This window comes from Rana temporaria, chromosome 3 (genome assembly GCF_905171775.1).
Source record: "Rana temporaria chromosome 3, aRanTem1.1, whole genome shotgun sequence".
Taxonomy (NCBI): Eukaryota; Metazoa; Chordata; class Amphibia; order Anura; family Ranidae; genus Rana; species Rana temporaria.
Genome location: NC_053491.1, coordinates 288,154,690 through 288,170,015, shown reverse-complemented (window position 1 = coordinate 288,170,015; position 15,326 = coordinate 288,154,690). Strand labels below are relative to the sequence as shown.

Below are 15,326 nucleotides of genomic sequence, written 5' to 3'. Positions count from 1 at the left end.
ACATAAAACACGCCCACCTCTTCCTCATTTGATTTAGGCGCGCTTACGCCGGCACATTTACTCTACACCGCCGTAACTTAGGACGCAAGTGCTTTGTGAATACTGCACTTGCCTCTCTAAGTTGCGTTGGCGTAGCGTAAATACGATACGCTACGCCCACTTAAAGTTACGCCGCCCTACGTGAATCTGGGCCCTAATGTTTAGGGGTTTCAACTATTCTTTAGACCTCAAATAATTTGTTTAAATGTGTGCAAAAACAGCTCTGGCACTGAAAGGGGTACAGGTTTATGATTCAAACCAAAAACCAAAGCAAGAAAATGTTACTTTGCCTACTTTAAAAGGTTAGTTCATCTTTAGTACTAAAATTGTAATAACATCAGAAACTTTGTTTTCCTCGACGAGTTAAGACAAAATCTCGTCGTTCTCAAACAATCATTTTTTTCTATCGTTTTTTTAACCATACAAAAATTTTAAAACACGTTCTATTTTTTTTTCACCGATGGGAAAAAAAAACTGGTGGGGCCCACACACGATCGGTTCGTCCGATGAAAACGGTCCATCAGTCCGTTTTCATCAGACAAACCGATCGTGTGTACAGGGCATTACACATTCAAAGTGTTACAAAAAAATGTGATGCTTCTTTATTTTACCTGTTCTATCATTTACAGTATGCATATATACATATGAATAAGATTGGTGAACCCTTTTTTATGCTTAGTATGTTTATTCTGTATTGATTACAATGTCAACAGCTGCTAAGGAAAAGTAATTATAATGACTGAACCTCTTGGGCTTGTAGACACTTGCACCCCCTCTGTACCTCATGAGATAGGAAAACATGTCAAGGAATGGTGTTTTGCTGAAGGATTTAGACTGTGATGTGAACAGTTGATAAAGTGGATGAGAGTAGCATTTGTTGTATGTGATAAACACCAGGTAGATGCACTAACTTGTGACAAATAGCTGGTCAAACTCACACCACACTATCACTGATACCTGATAATAACACTCTCAGCCTGAGCCTGCACAAAGGTTTTACATCTTGTGGGACCCCAGTCTTTAAGTGCCAGTAGACTGAAAGCAATATTCACTGGGTTTAGTTAACTATGCAGTTAACCCGTTATACCCCAAACTGCCACCAGATAGCTTATCGGTCTACCAATCATTCACAATAGCAATTATGACATTTAAGAAATGTCTGTAATACACACTGTCATAAAAGACAGGAATATGTAGAGATGTATAAGATACAGAATATATGGTGCAAACAAAATATTAACAGAAAAGGGGTGCTACAAGAGAAAAAAAAAGATACAATAAAACAACAAAAAACAAAGACAAAAAAGGGTTTAAGAATTAAAATACTATCAAGGTTTGCTCAATGAGCTTAAGATGGCTCCCATAAAAAAAAATCTTGCCGGTGTTCATTTTTTGATTGGTAAAATATTTTTTCTGGTGCCTGAGGACAGTGCAAATTATCTGACCAAGGAGAAGATATGAGTGGCCAATGGGACGTCACAGTCTTTATGATCATACAGCTGCCACTCCCGCAGATATAGTCATCTGTGTTACTATATTGAAATACCTACAGGTTACATTCTGGTAACTGGTATATTATTGTCCACCCTGGAATTATCTATTGAATTAATACAAATATGATGGCTATCAGGTGTCGGTTTCACCTATGAGATGTAATTTGTCTAACCAACTGTAATACTTTAATGGTGTTTTCTCTGAAAATGCTACTAATTAGTGGATACATAAGTGCAGGTAGGGATAGTCAGCCAGGAATTTGTATTCCCTAAACCATTCCAGCTAAACTATTTACAAGCAGTAATAAATCAGATACTATAAGTTAGGATGAATAGCTGCTTGAGCAAAAAAAAAAGACCCTGTTTCCGTAACGCATGTTATACAGCACAGTGCTTGTGCTGTGTCATTTGGCCCCCTGCAACACCTGTAATACCCGTATGATCCTGCCTGGCTATACCCTCCCCCTTGCACGCTAACACTGTGGTCAGTGTACATGCCTCCATCAGCCGCAGCCTGCTATCTCTCCTGTGTCCTCTCCTCCATCCTCCCCCCCCCCTGCTTGTGTCAGTTTTCATATTTAATATTAAAAGTTTCCATCCCCTCTGTATTATAACAATAATTTCCAATAACAAAGTGGGGTTGATTTACTAAGGGCAAATAGACTGTGCACTTTGCAAAGTGCAGTTGCACTCTGCAGAGGCAGTTGCTCCAGAGCATAGTAAATTAGGTAAAGGTTTACTTTGCAAAGGATACCCAATCACATGCAAGGAAAAAAATGAATTTTTGCGTGTGCATGATTGGATGATGGAAGTCAACAGATCTTCTACTCATTTACTAAGCTCTGGAATAACTATACTTTGCAAAGTGAACAGTCTATTTGCCTTCAGTAAATCACCCCCAGTGTATTCCTGTGATCATGGGACTCCTCTGCTCTATCTCTCCTCTCCTCCCCAGCTGACATCAGCGGCAGTGCTCGCCCCCGCCCGCTGGAACTGTGAGTTGGGCAGAGAAGAGGAGAGAGGAGGCGCCTGAGCGCAGGAAGACACTGTGTTATCAGTACAGATAAGCATATTTATTATATAACACAGACACAGGGGAACTTATTGTTCTAATACAGAGGCGATGGAAGCATTTTATAGAAGTGGCTTTACAACCACTTTAAGCCTGGGAAGGTGTTTTGTGAAGAGAGGGTTATTTACCCTTATACTGGAGGTTGCTTAGAAGTCGAAATATGGGTTGCTCGGTGGAACTCCAGTGAGTCATTTGGGGAAATGGGTTTCAGGCATGTTGGAGGATCCTTTCTGGGACTTCTCTGATCACTGGGCCCCTGTTTAGCTTTATCTGCAAAGGTGTCTGCTGACATTTGCCTGGGTTTTTGAAAGCAAAGGAATAATTCTGCCTTGTCTGGTGTATGGAAGGTAAGTGGTTCTCCATCTGGAGCTTGCAGCCTGATAATTGTTGGGTAAGCCAGGGTGAAGTGGATGCCTCTTTTGAAAAGCTCTCAACAAATTGTTTGGAATTATTTTCTTTTACGGGAAACCTCCGCCAAGTAATCAGCAAAGATAAATAACTTATGTCCGTCGACTTCCACGGAGCGGGCTTTGCAGAGGGGAGATGAGAGATGAGCTGTGGAGGCCATATTAGGTTCTGGGGTTGCCTGTGTGCAGGAGATATGCCTCAAGCGGGATCCGGAGTGGAAGTGCGACCGGGGGAGATACCGCTTTATACAGTTTAATGCAGGGCAGGTGTGGGAGGTGATCTGGTGGTAGAGGAGCTGCTCCTGGAGTTTATATCAGGTTTTTATCCGCAGGCTGAGCAGAGACTCTGGTCTCCTTGTCCACTACATACAGCGCTGGACTGGGAAGGTGCTTTGGCTAAAAACACCAGATTGCGCTGTGTATTGTCCTGCTAATGGGGTATATGATGGGCTAAATCAAAAAGTTATCTGTCTGTCATGCTTTGTTTTGATGTTGGTCAATTTGGTGCAGCTAAACGTTAATGTTAAGGAAGATGCACTCCTAGGATTATAGCCAGGGACAGAAAAAGGGATCACTGCTGCTACAGTATGTCTCCTATTCTAAAAATGTCATGGCTGAATTATGAATTCTAAACAACATGACTGCTCTGTGTCTTCTGACACAGTTTTGGGGGTTTGTATTATTATCACATCATTTGCTTGGAAGCCCTTGGGCTTGAGGTCAATTAAACCCTCTTCGCTGCTCTGGTTACTATAGGAAGTGTTGGTGGCTAAGCTATATACCTTATATAGAATAGAGCATGAACATAGAGCTACCCTCTATACACTGCAGAACTATTTTTAGCTTTTGCTGCCCGTGTATGAGGGAGTACAATGTTTATAAAGTGCCAAGCTATTTTTCTTCCATTGTAATTTGATTTCAAGTAGTCTGCTAAACTAAAATAAACCACATATTGTTTTACTAGAGTAATTAATTTGTGACAGCCCTTCAGATTATTATATTGGCAATTAGTTTGTCATGCTGTGAATAATTGTATTTAATGTTTTTTTTTTTTTAATCTTAAATATTAAGCATGTTGGAGAATCCTGTGCATTTCTGTGAGTTTAAACACAAATATTCTGGCTTCATTTATAATTCTAGGAAGGTTCAGGTTGCTCAGTATTAATGGTAAAGTGATTGTCAATAGGCTTTGGAGATATTGTGCTAGTCAAACACAGATTTGGGATATGTTTTGTTAGTTATGAAAAACTATGTTTGAGGCACATTTCTGGAGGTACACTCTGAAAAGTCTGAACATTTCCAGTTTGAAATGTCAAGAGACAATCTCACTTGAGTATATACATTAGATATGGCTCAAACTGACCAACCACCATTTTTGAGGGCTGGTAGGATGTTGGATGATGTATATGTGTTACCTAGGTTTCTTACCTACACATGTTGCGGTGTTCTAGGGTTGATAACTGATATAAAGAACACAAGCTTGTGGTTTTCTCAGAAAGGTAATAAGTCATGTTGTCCATTCTTAGGTCCACACCCTACCTGGTAGCCAGACTTCATTATTCATCTCAACAGTGCACACAGCTTTATATACTGTACATGAGATGACTGGTTTTCACTGCTCTGTCTTACTTTGTCTACCATGTAATTCTGAATATAGGTGAAAAGCTGAGTGCTTGTAGAATACTCAAAAAGGTGCATATGCATCCTGTTTGTTTTGAGGAACCCAATATGAGGCACTCTGTTAATCAGGAACTGACATGAGTTTACTTGACTCGGGCAAGCAGATGATGTTTTGTTTGTTTTTTGCCAAGGAGTGTACAAAGCCTATCAGCAGTGAAACTGCATTTGTTTGTCACTATATTGAATACAAGTTAAGGACAAACCTGTTTGGATTGTACCTGGCTATTACATGCATGGTGTACCACTGCCAAAACCACTTGAGCCTTAAGTTTCAGGTCCACAGGCTTTTGTTTTTTTCTGTCAGTGACTGACAGTATGGATCAGTTAATATTGGAGGAGGGCACTCTTGTAAGATAACTGTGCCTTAATGTGCAGGTATGTTGTGCTCCCCCCACCCAGTATACCTTAGTTCTGCTTTCAAATGTGCCCCAGGGACCCACAAAACCAGCGACATTCTACACTGTGGAATTTAACACATGTTTATATTGTCCTAAACTTCTCTCCAACTGCTCTCCCACATCTTCTCAAAGGCTTGTCATTGCTCCAGGATAGGCAGTCAGAAGGTTCTGGAGGCGGGTCTTCACAGTATAAACATTTTTATTTAGATGTTTTTTGTTTTTTTTCTTGACAGATTTACTTTAAATAGACCAAACCAAATAATAATTTAAGTGGACATGTATTTATTATTTCTTTCATTTTACTTCTCACTTTGCCTGGTAATATGAGGTTTCCTTATTGCTAAGGTTATATGCAAATTCATTCTGCATTTATTGATAGGCAGGTAGAATAGGATGATTATTCATTTCTCTGTGTATCAAAATCTGTGCCTGTTACAGTAATTATTAATGTGATAATTAAAACATGATTGTGAAAACAGAATTTATTACTGTCAGACCCCTCCTGAGTTATCTCCCAAATGTTCAGACAGATTCACTTTATAAAAAAAAGGGAAAATATTTTATAATCCAGATAATTTGTCCAGTCATTTGTACGTTGTTCTAAATAAATTATAAAGCCTTGTGATTCTAGCTGTGAAATAATACTGAAAACGATGTATTCAGATGCTCAATAGTTTTATTTTATTGAAATTACTCATTGTCTGTTTTTCTCTCCCCCTTCTTTCAGGACTATACACTGACAATGTACTTTCAGCAGGCATGGAGGGATAAAAGGCTTTCATATTCTGTGATTCCTTTAAATTTGACCTTGGACAATAGAGTGGCAGATCAGCTGTGGGTTCCTGATACATACTTTCTAAATGACAAGAAGTCTTTTGTTCATGGTGTTACAGTCAAGAACAGAATGATTCGCTTGCATCCTGATGGCACCGTGCTCTATGGTCTAAGGTCAGTTTGTAATACATACTTGTGCTGGATTACATGGTCTTCCATTTCAGAGTGTTAAAAGCATTACTTGTCAAAAAAGTATTTGCATACAAAGCATTCATTCATGAGTATTAGTGTTGCTCACGAATATTCGCATTGCGAATATTCGACTCGAATATAGCATATTCGAGAAATCGCGCTATATTTCGAAATTCGCGGTGAATATTCGCAATTCCGAATATTCGATTTTTTACAATTTTTTTTTTGAATCAGATCACATCCTAGATATCTCCATCGACGTCTAAAAGCATTGCTGGTATAATTAGAGACCCTGGGCCGAGTAGCTGAAGCGTTCATTGAATTTTCCAGAAAGATCGCAATGCGATTATTCGGCAAACGCAATATCGCGCGATTATTTTCCTCGCCCCGATCTTCCGCATCAGAGCGATTTTTACAGTTTCATTTTTAAAACAGATCACATCCTAGTGATCTCCATAGACGTCTGAAAGCATTGCTGGTATGATTAGAGCCATTGGGCCGAGTAGCTGAAGCGATCATTTTATATTGCCGAATATTCGCAATGCGAATATTCGGCAATAGGAATATTGCGCGATTATTTGCTCCGCCCTTTTGCATCAGAGCCAATCAGAGTTCTCCTTCCACACTCGTCACAGGTTAGCAACCAATAGGAACCTGCCTGCATGGACATTATATAAGCTCACTCCCAGCACCATTTCATTGCAGATTCAGAAGCTTGCTATAGAGTGTGGAGGCTGTTTCTGTGTTCCTGGTTTCCTGGTTTCCTGTGTCTTTGTTCTTGATTGATTTAGATCATCACCAGCATTGCTATTTAGTGATTCCAGTGGATCTTTTCCAGTATATCAACTGCTTTTTTCAAAGCAATAGACCCAAGAGCTTTTTTCAAAGCTACGTTTTGTGCTGTTTTGTGCTGTTTTTTTCATTTGTGTTACTGTTTGATCCTGCAATCCTCCCTGTTCAGTTATATTTGCAAGAGATTTCAGAACACATATTGATCTGAGCTTTATAAAAGAGCTTTTCTAAAAGCTAAGTTTTGTTCATCTTGTGTTACTGTCAGATCTTGCAGGTTCACTGTTCAGTGATATTTGATAGGCATCTCAGTTCAAATTTTGTTTAGTTTTCCCTAAAGAGCTTTTATAAAAGCTAAGTTTTGTGTTCAGTTTAGTTAAATTTTGTGTAGTAAGTGTACACACTGTTAGTGTACATTTATTTCATCTAGCTTAGCTTAGTGTGTGTTTAGTGTCTGTGTTTAAAAAAAAAAAAAAAAAAAAAGTTAGTGTTTGTTTAGTGCTTTTTTTTTTTTTCTTTAATTTTGTAGTCCTTGTCTGGTGTACTACTTTTCTTATAGTTTAGTAGCTGTCTGTGTACGTCTTTGTCTGCGTGCCTGTCTTGTAAAAAAAACACAAAAACACATTTTGTTCACATTTTCCCCCCCAATAAAGTTTAACCCCCCCACACACATATCAGCAATTATGAGCGGCATCCGTGGCCGTGGCAGTAGGGGTAGGGGAGTTACTCCCAGTGCTGGATCGCTGCCAGCACGGGGTACCTCTCGTGCCCCTACTAGTGGTAGAGGATCGGGTGCAAGGGGAGTACGCCTGATCCGGGAGTTCTTCCCATCGGGCAGCCGCCCGATATTGCCATCTCAGGCTCAAGTAGTGGTGGACTACATGGGGCACAGCAGTGCCACTGAGTCGTCGGTCCCGACTCACAGTAGTACCACCATTACACCGTTGCCTGTACTACCCCCCCCCAGCCCCCAAGAGTCCAGCATCTTACTGTTCGACAGCGACAGTGATAGGGATCTCTTGGGGGAGGCCATGCATCAGGCAGACCTCCAGCTCTGTCCTGATGGTCAGGACCTTTTTGAAGGGATGGATGAGGAGGATGGGATACCTGCTGGCAGTATCCCAGAGACATCCCTTCAAACTGGTGCTGCTGTTTTGGTGCAGGAAACAGCAGCACCTAGTCAGACCCAGGCGTGGGTGAGGGGACAGCGGAGCCAGGCTAGAGGCTCCATGTCACGTGGTTCCCTCAGACCAACACATCTCAGCCCTTGGTCTGACATCTCTGGGGGCGAAGAGGGTGACCCATCATGGTTGCCATCTGACGCGTCGGCTCACTACGTCAGTGACGACGGGGAAGGTAGGCACCCTGGTGAAACGGTGCGCCAGGTCACCACCAGGGAGACCATCGTCAGGGTCTCCACTGGTGATGGCAGCAGGAGGTGTCAGGAGGAGGAGCAGCAGCAGCAGCAGCAGCAGCAGGCAGCTCCACCTGTGCGCACCGAATCCCAGCAGGTGCAAGTAAGCGTCACCCCATCTGACAGGAGGGCGGTGCTGAAGTCACCTGTCTGGAATTTCTTTACCCTGGTGGCAGACAACCCTACCGTGGCCATCTGCCGGATTTGTAAAGTGAGGGTGAAGAGAGGGAAGTGTTTGGCTCGGGTGGGTACCACAGCCCTGAACCAGCACCTCAGGATAAACCACTGGGCGTTGTATGAGGAGATGAAGCGTGGTGGTGGTAGCAGCGCCACCACCACAAGTGAGCAGGGTACAGCAGCCCCTGCCACATCTTCATCTGTTTCCAGCAGGTCATGCCCCCCCGCTCCCTCTAGTAGAGGTACTGGTACCGGCAGCCAGACCTCTACTTCCACAGCACCCTCCACGTCTGTGTCCCGCACTGCCGTCCGGCGCCAGGCGTCGATTTCAGACGCCTTTGACCGCACCACTCCCTTCCCCCCTGGAGACCGACGTGTGCGTTCCCTCAATGGGCTCCTGGCAAGGGTTATTGCCCAACATCTGCTGCCCTTCAACATAGTTGACAGCAACCCCTTCAGGCAGATGTTGGAGCAGGCCCAACCCCAATGGCGTGTCCCCAGCCGCCATTTCTTTGCCAGGACTGGTGTCCCTGCCCTACACCAGCACATTGTTCAGAATGTAACCCTGTCGCTGGATCACGCTGTCAGCGACAGGGTTCATCTGACAATGGATGGCTGGACCAGCAGGCATGGGCAGGGACGCTACATCAGCTTCACGGCCCATTGGGTTTCCCTCCGAGGCGTCGGTGAGGGATCGTCGGCAACCGATCTTGTGGTGCCGCCCCGGGGTGTCCAGGGGAGAACTGCTGGTCTCCCTCAAGCCACTGTCTCCGCAGCTGCTGAGCCTCCCAGCAAGCGCCCCCGTAGCTACTCAAGTGTGGGGCACGTGCGCTGTCAGGCCGTGCTCCAGCTTGTTAGTTTAGGGGACCGGAGACACACTGCAGAAGAAGTGCTGAAAGCACTTCAAGCTCAGGTCCAGAAGTGGCTGACACCCCGAAGGCTCCAGCCAGGTATGGTTGTCTGCGATAACGGCAGCAACCTACTCGCCGCCCTCCATGCTGGCAGTCTGACGCACGTGCCCTGTCTGGCACATGTCCTCAACCTGGTGGTGCAGAAGTTCCTGCGCACTTATCCAGGGTTGAGTGACATTGTGGCAAAGGCGCGTAGGATTGCCAGCCACTTCAGGCGCTCCCCAACCGCTACCGCGTCCCTGTCCAAATTGCAGCGGAAGTACAATCTGCCCCTTCACAGGCTGATTGTGGACAGTGTGACGCGGTGGAACTCCACCCTCCACATGCTGAAGAGGTTGTGGGAGCAGCAAAGGGCGGTGAGGGAGTACCTGATGGAACTAGGCACTCAGAGGGCTTCACCACAACTCCCTTTCATCGCCTGTGCGCAGTGGGGGCAGATAAACCAGGTCTGCCAAGTGTTGTCCTCCTTCGAGCAGGCGACCAAGATGGTCAGCAGTGAGCAAATTGGCCTCAATAGCGTGCTGCCAATACTGTTCATGCTGGAGAGGACACTAGATCGCCTGCTCGAGGCTGGGGAGAGTGCCTTGGTGGAGCAGGAGGAGTCAGCAATGCTCCACCGAGACCAGGGCCAGGACCAGGAGGAGGAGGAGGAGGAGGAGGATGATGATGAAGAGGAGGAGGAGGTGGTTGCTGGTGTCGTCCCGGAGTCAGGGCCTGGTCAGGAGGGAGAGCCGGTGTTGGGGGCACCGATAGTCCGGGGGTTGGGCATGTCTGAGTTTGACCAGCAGCGCCTCAGGGAAGAAGAGTCGCACCTCATTCACCTGGCCAGCATTGAGGAGTCACAGCGGGCTGTGCTCTTCCCCATGGCTGCCCACATGCTCAGATGCCTCAGGAGGGACCCCCGGGTTAAGACCATCAAGACGAGGGATGATTTCTGGATGGCCACCCTTTTGGATCCCAGGTGCAAGGGGAAACTGGAGCAGTTCATCCCAGCCAGCCGGAGGCAGCACCGGATGGAGGAACTGCAGGCAGCCATTGTCAGACGGTTGGAGCAGGCAACTCCCCGGCCTCCAGTTGTCCCCCCTCATCTCACCCAGCAGGTGGCTGCACCCAGCTGCAGCCGAGCAGGGGACCTAATGGAAGAGATGAGGATGTTCTTCCAAACCGAGCGACCCAGTACCACCACCAGCAGCAGCAGCAGCAGTCACCACCAGCGGCTGGCCCACATGGTGGCAGACTACATGGCGTCCGTCGGTGCTTCTGACAGTATGAGCACCGACGACCCCATGGAGTACTGGGTTGCCAGATTGGACACCTGCCGCGAGCTCGCTCAGTATGCGCTGGAGTTATTGTCTTGCCCCCCCTCCAGCGTACTATCTGAGCGGACATTCAGCGCGGCAGGTGGGGTGGTCACGGACAAGAGGACCCGTCTGTCCACAGAGTCCGTGGACAGACTCACATTCATAAAGATGAATGAGTCCTGGATCGGCGGTGACTTTCTGGCACCCGTCGTCGGTTCAGGGCGCTGAAGGGTCCCTTGCCATGCATTCCCTGATGAAGCCCCGGACCTGATGTATTTACAGTGCTGAATATAACTATTTCAACATCAGAGAAAATCAATGTTAATATTTGGTACAGTAGGCTTTCTTTGCAATTACAGCGGTCAAAAATTTCTTTTATTTTTACACCAGCTTTGCACACACTGGAGGAGGGATTTTGGCCCACTCCTCCACACAGATCTTCTCTACATCAGTCATGTTTCTGGGCTATCGCTGAGAAACACGGAGTTTGAGCTCCCTCCAAAGATTCTCTATTGGGTTTAGGTCTGGAGACTGGCTAGGCCACGCCAGAACCTTGATATGCTCCTTACAGAGCCAATCCTTGGTTATCCTGGCTGTGTGCTTTGGGTCATTCTCATGTTGGAAGACCCAGCCTCGACCCATCTTCAAAGCTCTAACTCAGGGAAGGAGGTTGTTGCCCAAAATCTTGCAATACATGGCCCCGGTCATCCTCTCCTTAATACAGTGCAGTCACCCTGTCCCATGTGCAGAAAAACACCACCAAAGCATGATGCTACCACCCCCATGCTTCACATTAGGGATGGCGTTCTTGGCATGGTACTCATCATTATTCTTCCTCCGAACACGGTTAGTGAAATTATGATCAAAAAATTATATTATAGTCTCATCTGACCACATGATTTTCTCCCATGACTCCTTTGGATCAGTCAAGACAATTATGTCAGCAGTTATTTCACACCCTATATACTCTTATTAAGACTGCTGTACATCATGGCAACTCCTGCCCATGTGATATGACTCTGTATCAACTACTACTGTTAATACTACTACTGATGCTTCTGCTGCTGCTGCCGCCCAGTCAATACACCTATGTCAGCAGTTATTTCACACTCTATATACTCTTATTAAGACTGCTGTACATCATGGCAACTCCTGCCCATGTGATATGACTCTGTATCAACTACTACTGTTAATACTACTACTGCTGCTTCTGCTGCTGCTGCCGCCCAGTCAATACACCTATGTCAGCAGTTATTTCACACTCTATATACTCTTATTAAGACTGCTGTACATCATGGCAACTCCTGCCCATGTGATATGACTCTGTATCAACTACTACTGTTAATACTACTACTGCTGCTTCTGCTGCTGCTGCTGCCGCCCAGTCAATACACCTATGTCAGCAGTTATTTCACACTCTATATACTCTTATTAAGACTGCTGTACATCATGGCAACTCCTGCCCATGTGATATGACTCTGTATCAACTACTACTGTTAATACTACTACTGCTGCTTCTGCTGCTGCTGCCGCCCAGTCAATACACCTATGTCAGCAGTTATTTCACACTCTATATACTCTTATTAAGACTGCTGTACATCATGGCAACTCCTGCCCATGTGATATGACTCTGTATCAACTACTACTGTTAATACTACTACTGCTGCTTCTGCTGCTGCTGCCGCCCAGTCAATACACCTATGTCAGCAGTTATTTCACACTCTATATACTCTTATTAAGACTGCTGTACATCATGGCAACTCCTGCCCATGTGATATGACTCTGTATCAACTACTACTGTTAATACTACTACTGCTGCTTCTGCTGCTGCTGCTGCCGCCCAGTCAATACACCTATGTCAGCAGTTATTTCACACTCTATATACTCTTATTAAGACTGCTGTACATCATGGCAACTCCTGCCCATGTGATATGACTCTGTATCAACTACTACTGTTAATACTACTACTGCTGCTTCTGCTGCTGCTGCCGCCCAGTCAATACACCTATGTCAGCAGTTATTTCACACTCTATATACTCTTATTAAGACTGCTGTACATCATGGCAACTCCTGCCCATGTGATATGACTCTGTATCAACTACTACTGTTAATACTACTACTGATGCTTCTGCTGCTGCTGCCGCCCAGTCAATACACCTATGTCAGCAGTTATTTCACACTCTATATACTCTTATTAAGACTGCTGTACATCATGGCAACTCCTGCCCATGTGATATGACTCTGTATCAACTACTACTGTTAATACTACTACTGCTGCTTCTGCTGCTGCTGCTGCCGCCCAGTCAATACACCTATGTCAGCAGTTATTTCACACTCTATATACTCTTATTAAGACTGCTGTACATCATGGCAACTCCTGCCCATGTGATATGACTCTGTATCAACTACTACTGTTAATACTACTACTGCTGCTTCTGCTGCTGCTGCCGCCCAGTCAATACACCTATGTCAGCAGTTATTTCACACTCTATATACTCTTATTAAGACTGCTGTACATCATGGCAACTCCTGCCCATGTGATATGACTCTGTATCAACTACTACTGTTAATACTACTACTGCTGCTTCTGCTGTTGCTGCTGCCGCCCAGTCAATACACCTATGTCAGCAGTTGTTTCACACTCTATATACTCTTATTCCTACTGCTGTTCATCATGGCAACTCCTGCCCAAGTGATATGACTCTGTATCAACTACTACTGCTAATACTACTACTGCTGCTGCTGCTGCTGCTGCTGCTCAGTCAAGACAACTATGTCAAAAGTAATTTCCCACTCTATATACTCCTATTACCACTGCTGTTCATCATGGCACCTCCTGCCCAAGTGATATGACTCTGTATCTACTACTACTACTACTACTGCTGCTGCTGCTGCTCTGTCAAGACACCTATGTAAAAAGTTAATTCCCACTCTATATATACTCCTATTACCACTGCTGTTCACTGATACCACTGATAGTTAATTTATCCCTTAACTACCCCCATTTGTGAGGGTCGGGGTTTTCCTTTAAAGTCCCATGCAAATCAATGGAAAATGTATGTTCCCACATAACTTCTGTACGCCTGGAGATATTTCAATAATACCCGCTATACATATTACTTATATGCCAAATAAAAATATATAACAGTTAAATTAACCCTTACCAACACCCTTATATAAAAGATGGGTATATTTATATTACTATGATTTTCCTCCCCAAAAGGTTAAGATAGGAAGACCGGGCAACGCCGGGTATTCAGCTAGTAATAGTATAAAATGTTTTCGGTTATTATTAAGCTAGATGTGTTGATGTTGATGTTGATGTGTTAGATGTGAAGTTAGATGTGAAGTTAGATGTGTTTAAAAAACTAACAATTTCAATAAGAAATGAAACCTTTGCAAAATATAACATTTTTTATTAAAAAAAAAAAAAAAAAATTAGGACATTAACTTCTGAAGCTCTGTCACCTCATCCATGTTTTTCGCCAGTTGTTGCACCAGTTGTTGATTTTGGCGCATCAAAAACAGTATCTGCTGCTCATTTGCCATTACTCTCTTCGTGAGGTTTTTCATGGCAGCTTGCTTCACCTCTAGCTTTTTTAGAACTGTTAGGATATAAGAAAAAAACATTTGGATTTCAAAGACCGTTACGAAAGATTATTTTCAGCCATAAAAATAATAAAGTCTGACTTAAGAGACTCTATGAAAGAGGATCTGGCAGAGGCAATTCTCTTCCTTAGAACTCTACATTGCATTTATTTGCATTTGCTAAGCCTAGAACTACATTTCAAGATTAATATAAACCATTTCTAGGTTTTTCATATTTTTTTTTTTGGGTTCATTATAGATAAGCTTTGTTTTGGTTCTAAAACAGCCAAATAATGTGGTCTGTATTTTTGAACTGTTAAAGATCATGTTCCTGATGTTTAAGCCTGCTGCTACTATCCAGTCACTTGATTGTTTTCATTGTGTTTGTCTTTTGCTTAAACTGTGCAATACAGTAGACTGTTGGCTTCCCAGCCAGTAGTCCTGTGGTAGTTTGCGTTTCTTTCCCTCAAGGAATCTATAAAATACATTCGCATATTAATACAGAGGAGTCGGAGTCGGGGAGTCGGGGAGTCGGAGTCTGAAGTACATAAAACTGAGGAGTCGGAGTCGAAAAATTTATCTACCGACTCCACAGCCCTGCTTTAAATGCTGTCCATTTTTAGAGCTACATTTTATTGTTGAAATTTTATTAATATATGTGCACATATTTACCCTCCTGATTGACGGTATAATTAACCGTCTCATCCTGCTCCTCTTCCTCGTCACCCACTACTCCACCAGAAGTTTCGGGGGGGGGGTGCAGCTCCTCCTCTTGCTCCTCCACAGGAACTGGGGGTGGTGATGTGGATGGCCCTGGCTGCTCCTCCTCATCCCTCTCCTCCTCTTCCACATCCTCCTCCTGCTCCTCCTCTGCGGCCTGTCGCCTTGTGCGCTTGGGGCGCACAGTTGGTAGCGGAGCTCCTATAATAACACAATGTTCATATATTATAAAAATGTTTTCTAATGACGTATGCAAATTCTGTGTACTCTACTGTATTGTATATGAATACAAATTAATTTATATAGACAGTTAACCAATGGGACAATGTTATATTAAAGGGTCTTGTGGGCACTACAGGGGACTGAGCGTG

The 15,326-nt window shown here is 44.2% G+C and overlaps 1 protein-coding gene across 1 annotated transcript in view; it reads left to right on the top strand.

Moving 5' to 3' along the window:
• The window catches only part of GABRB2 (gamma-aminobutyric acid type A receptor subunit beta2), a 752,195-nt gene that overhangs the window by 285,861 nt on the left and 451,008 nt on the right, over nt 1–15,326 (top strand). The window contains exon 4 of the mRNA XM_040344725.1: nt 5,817–6,037. Within this exon, the coding sequence (XP_040200659.1) occupies nt 5,817–6,037 (221 nt within the window). The remainder of the gene's footprint in view (nt 1–5,816; nt 6,038–15,326) is intronic.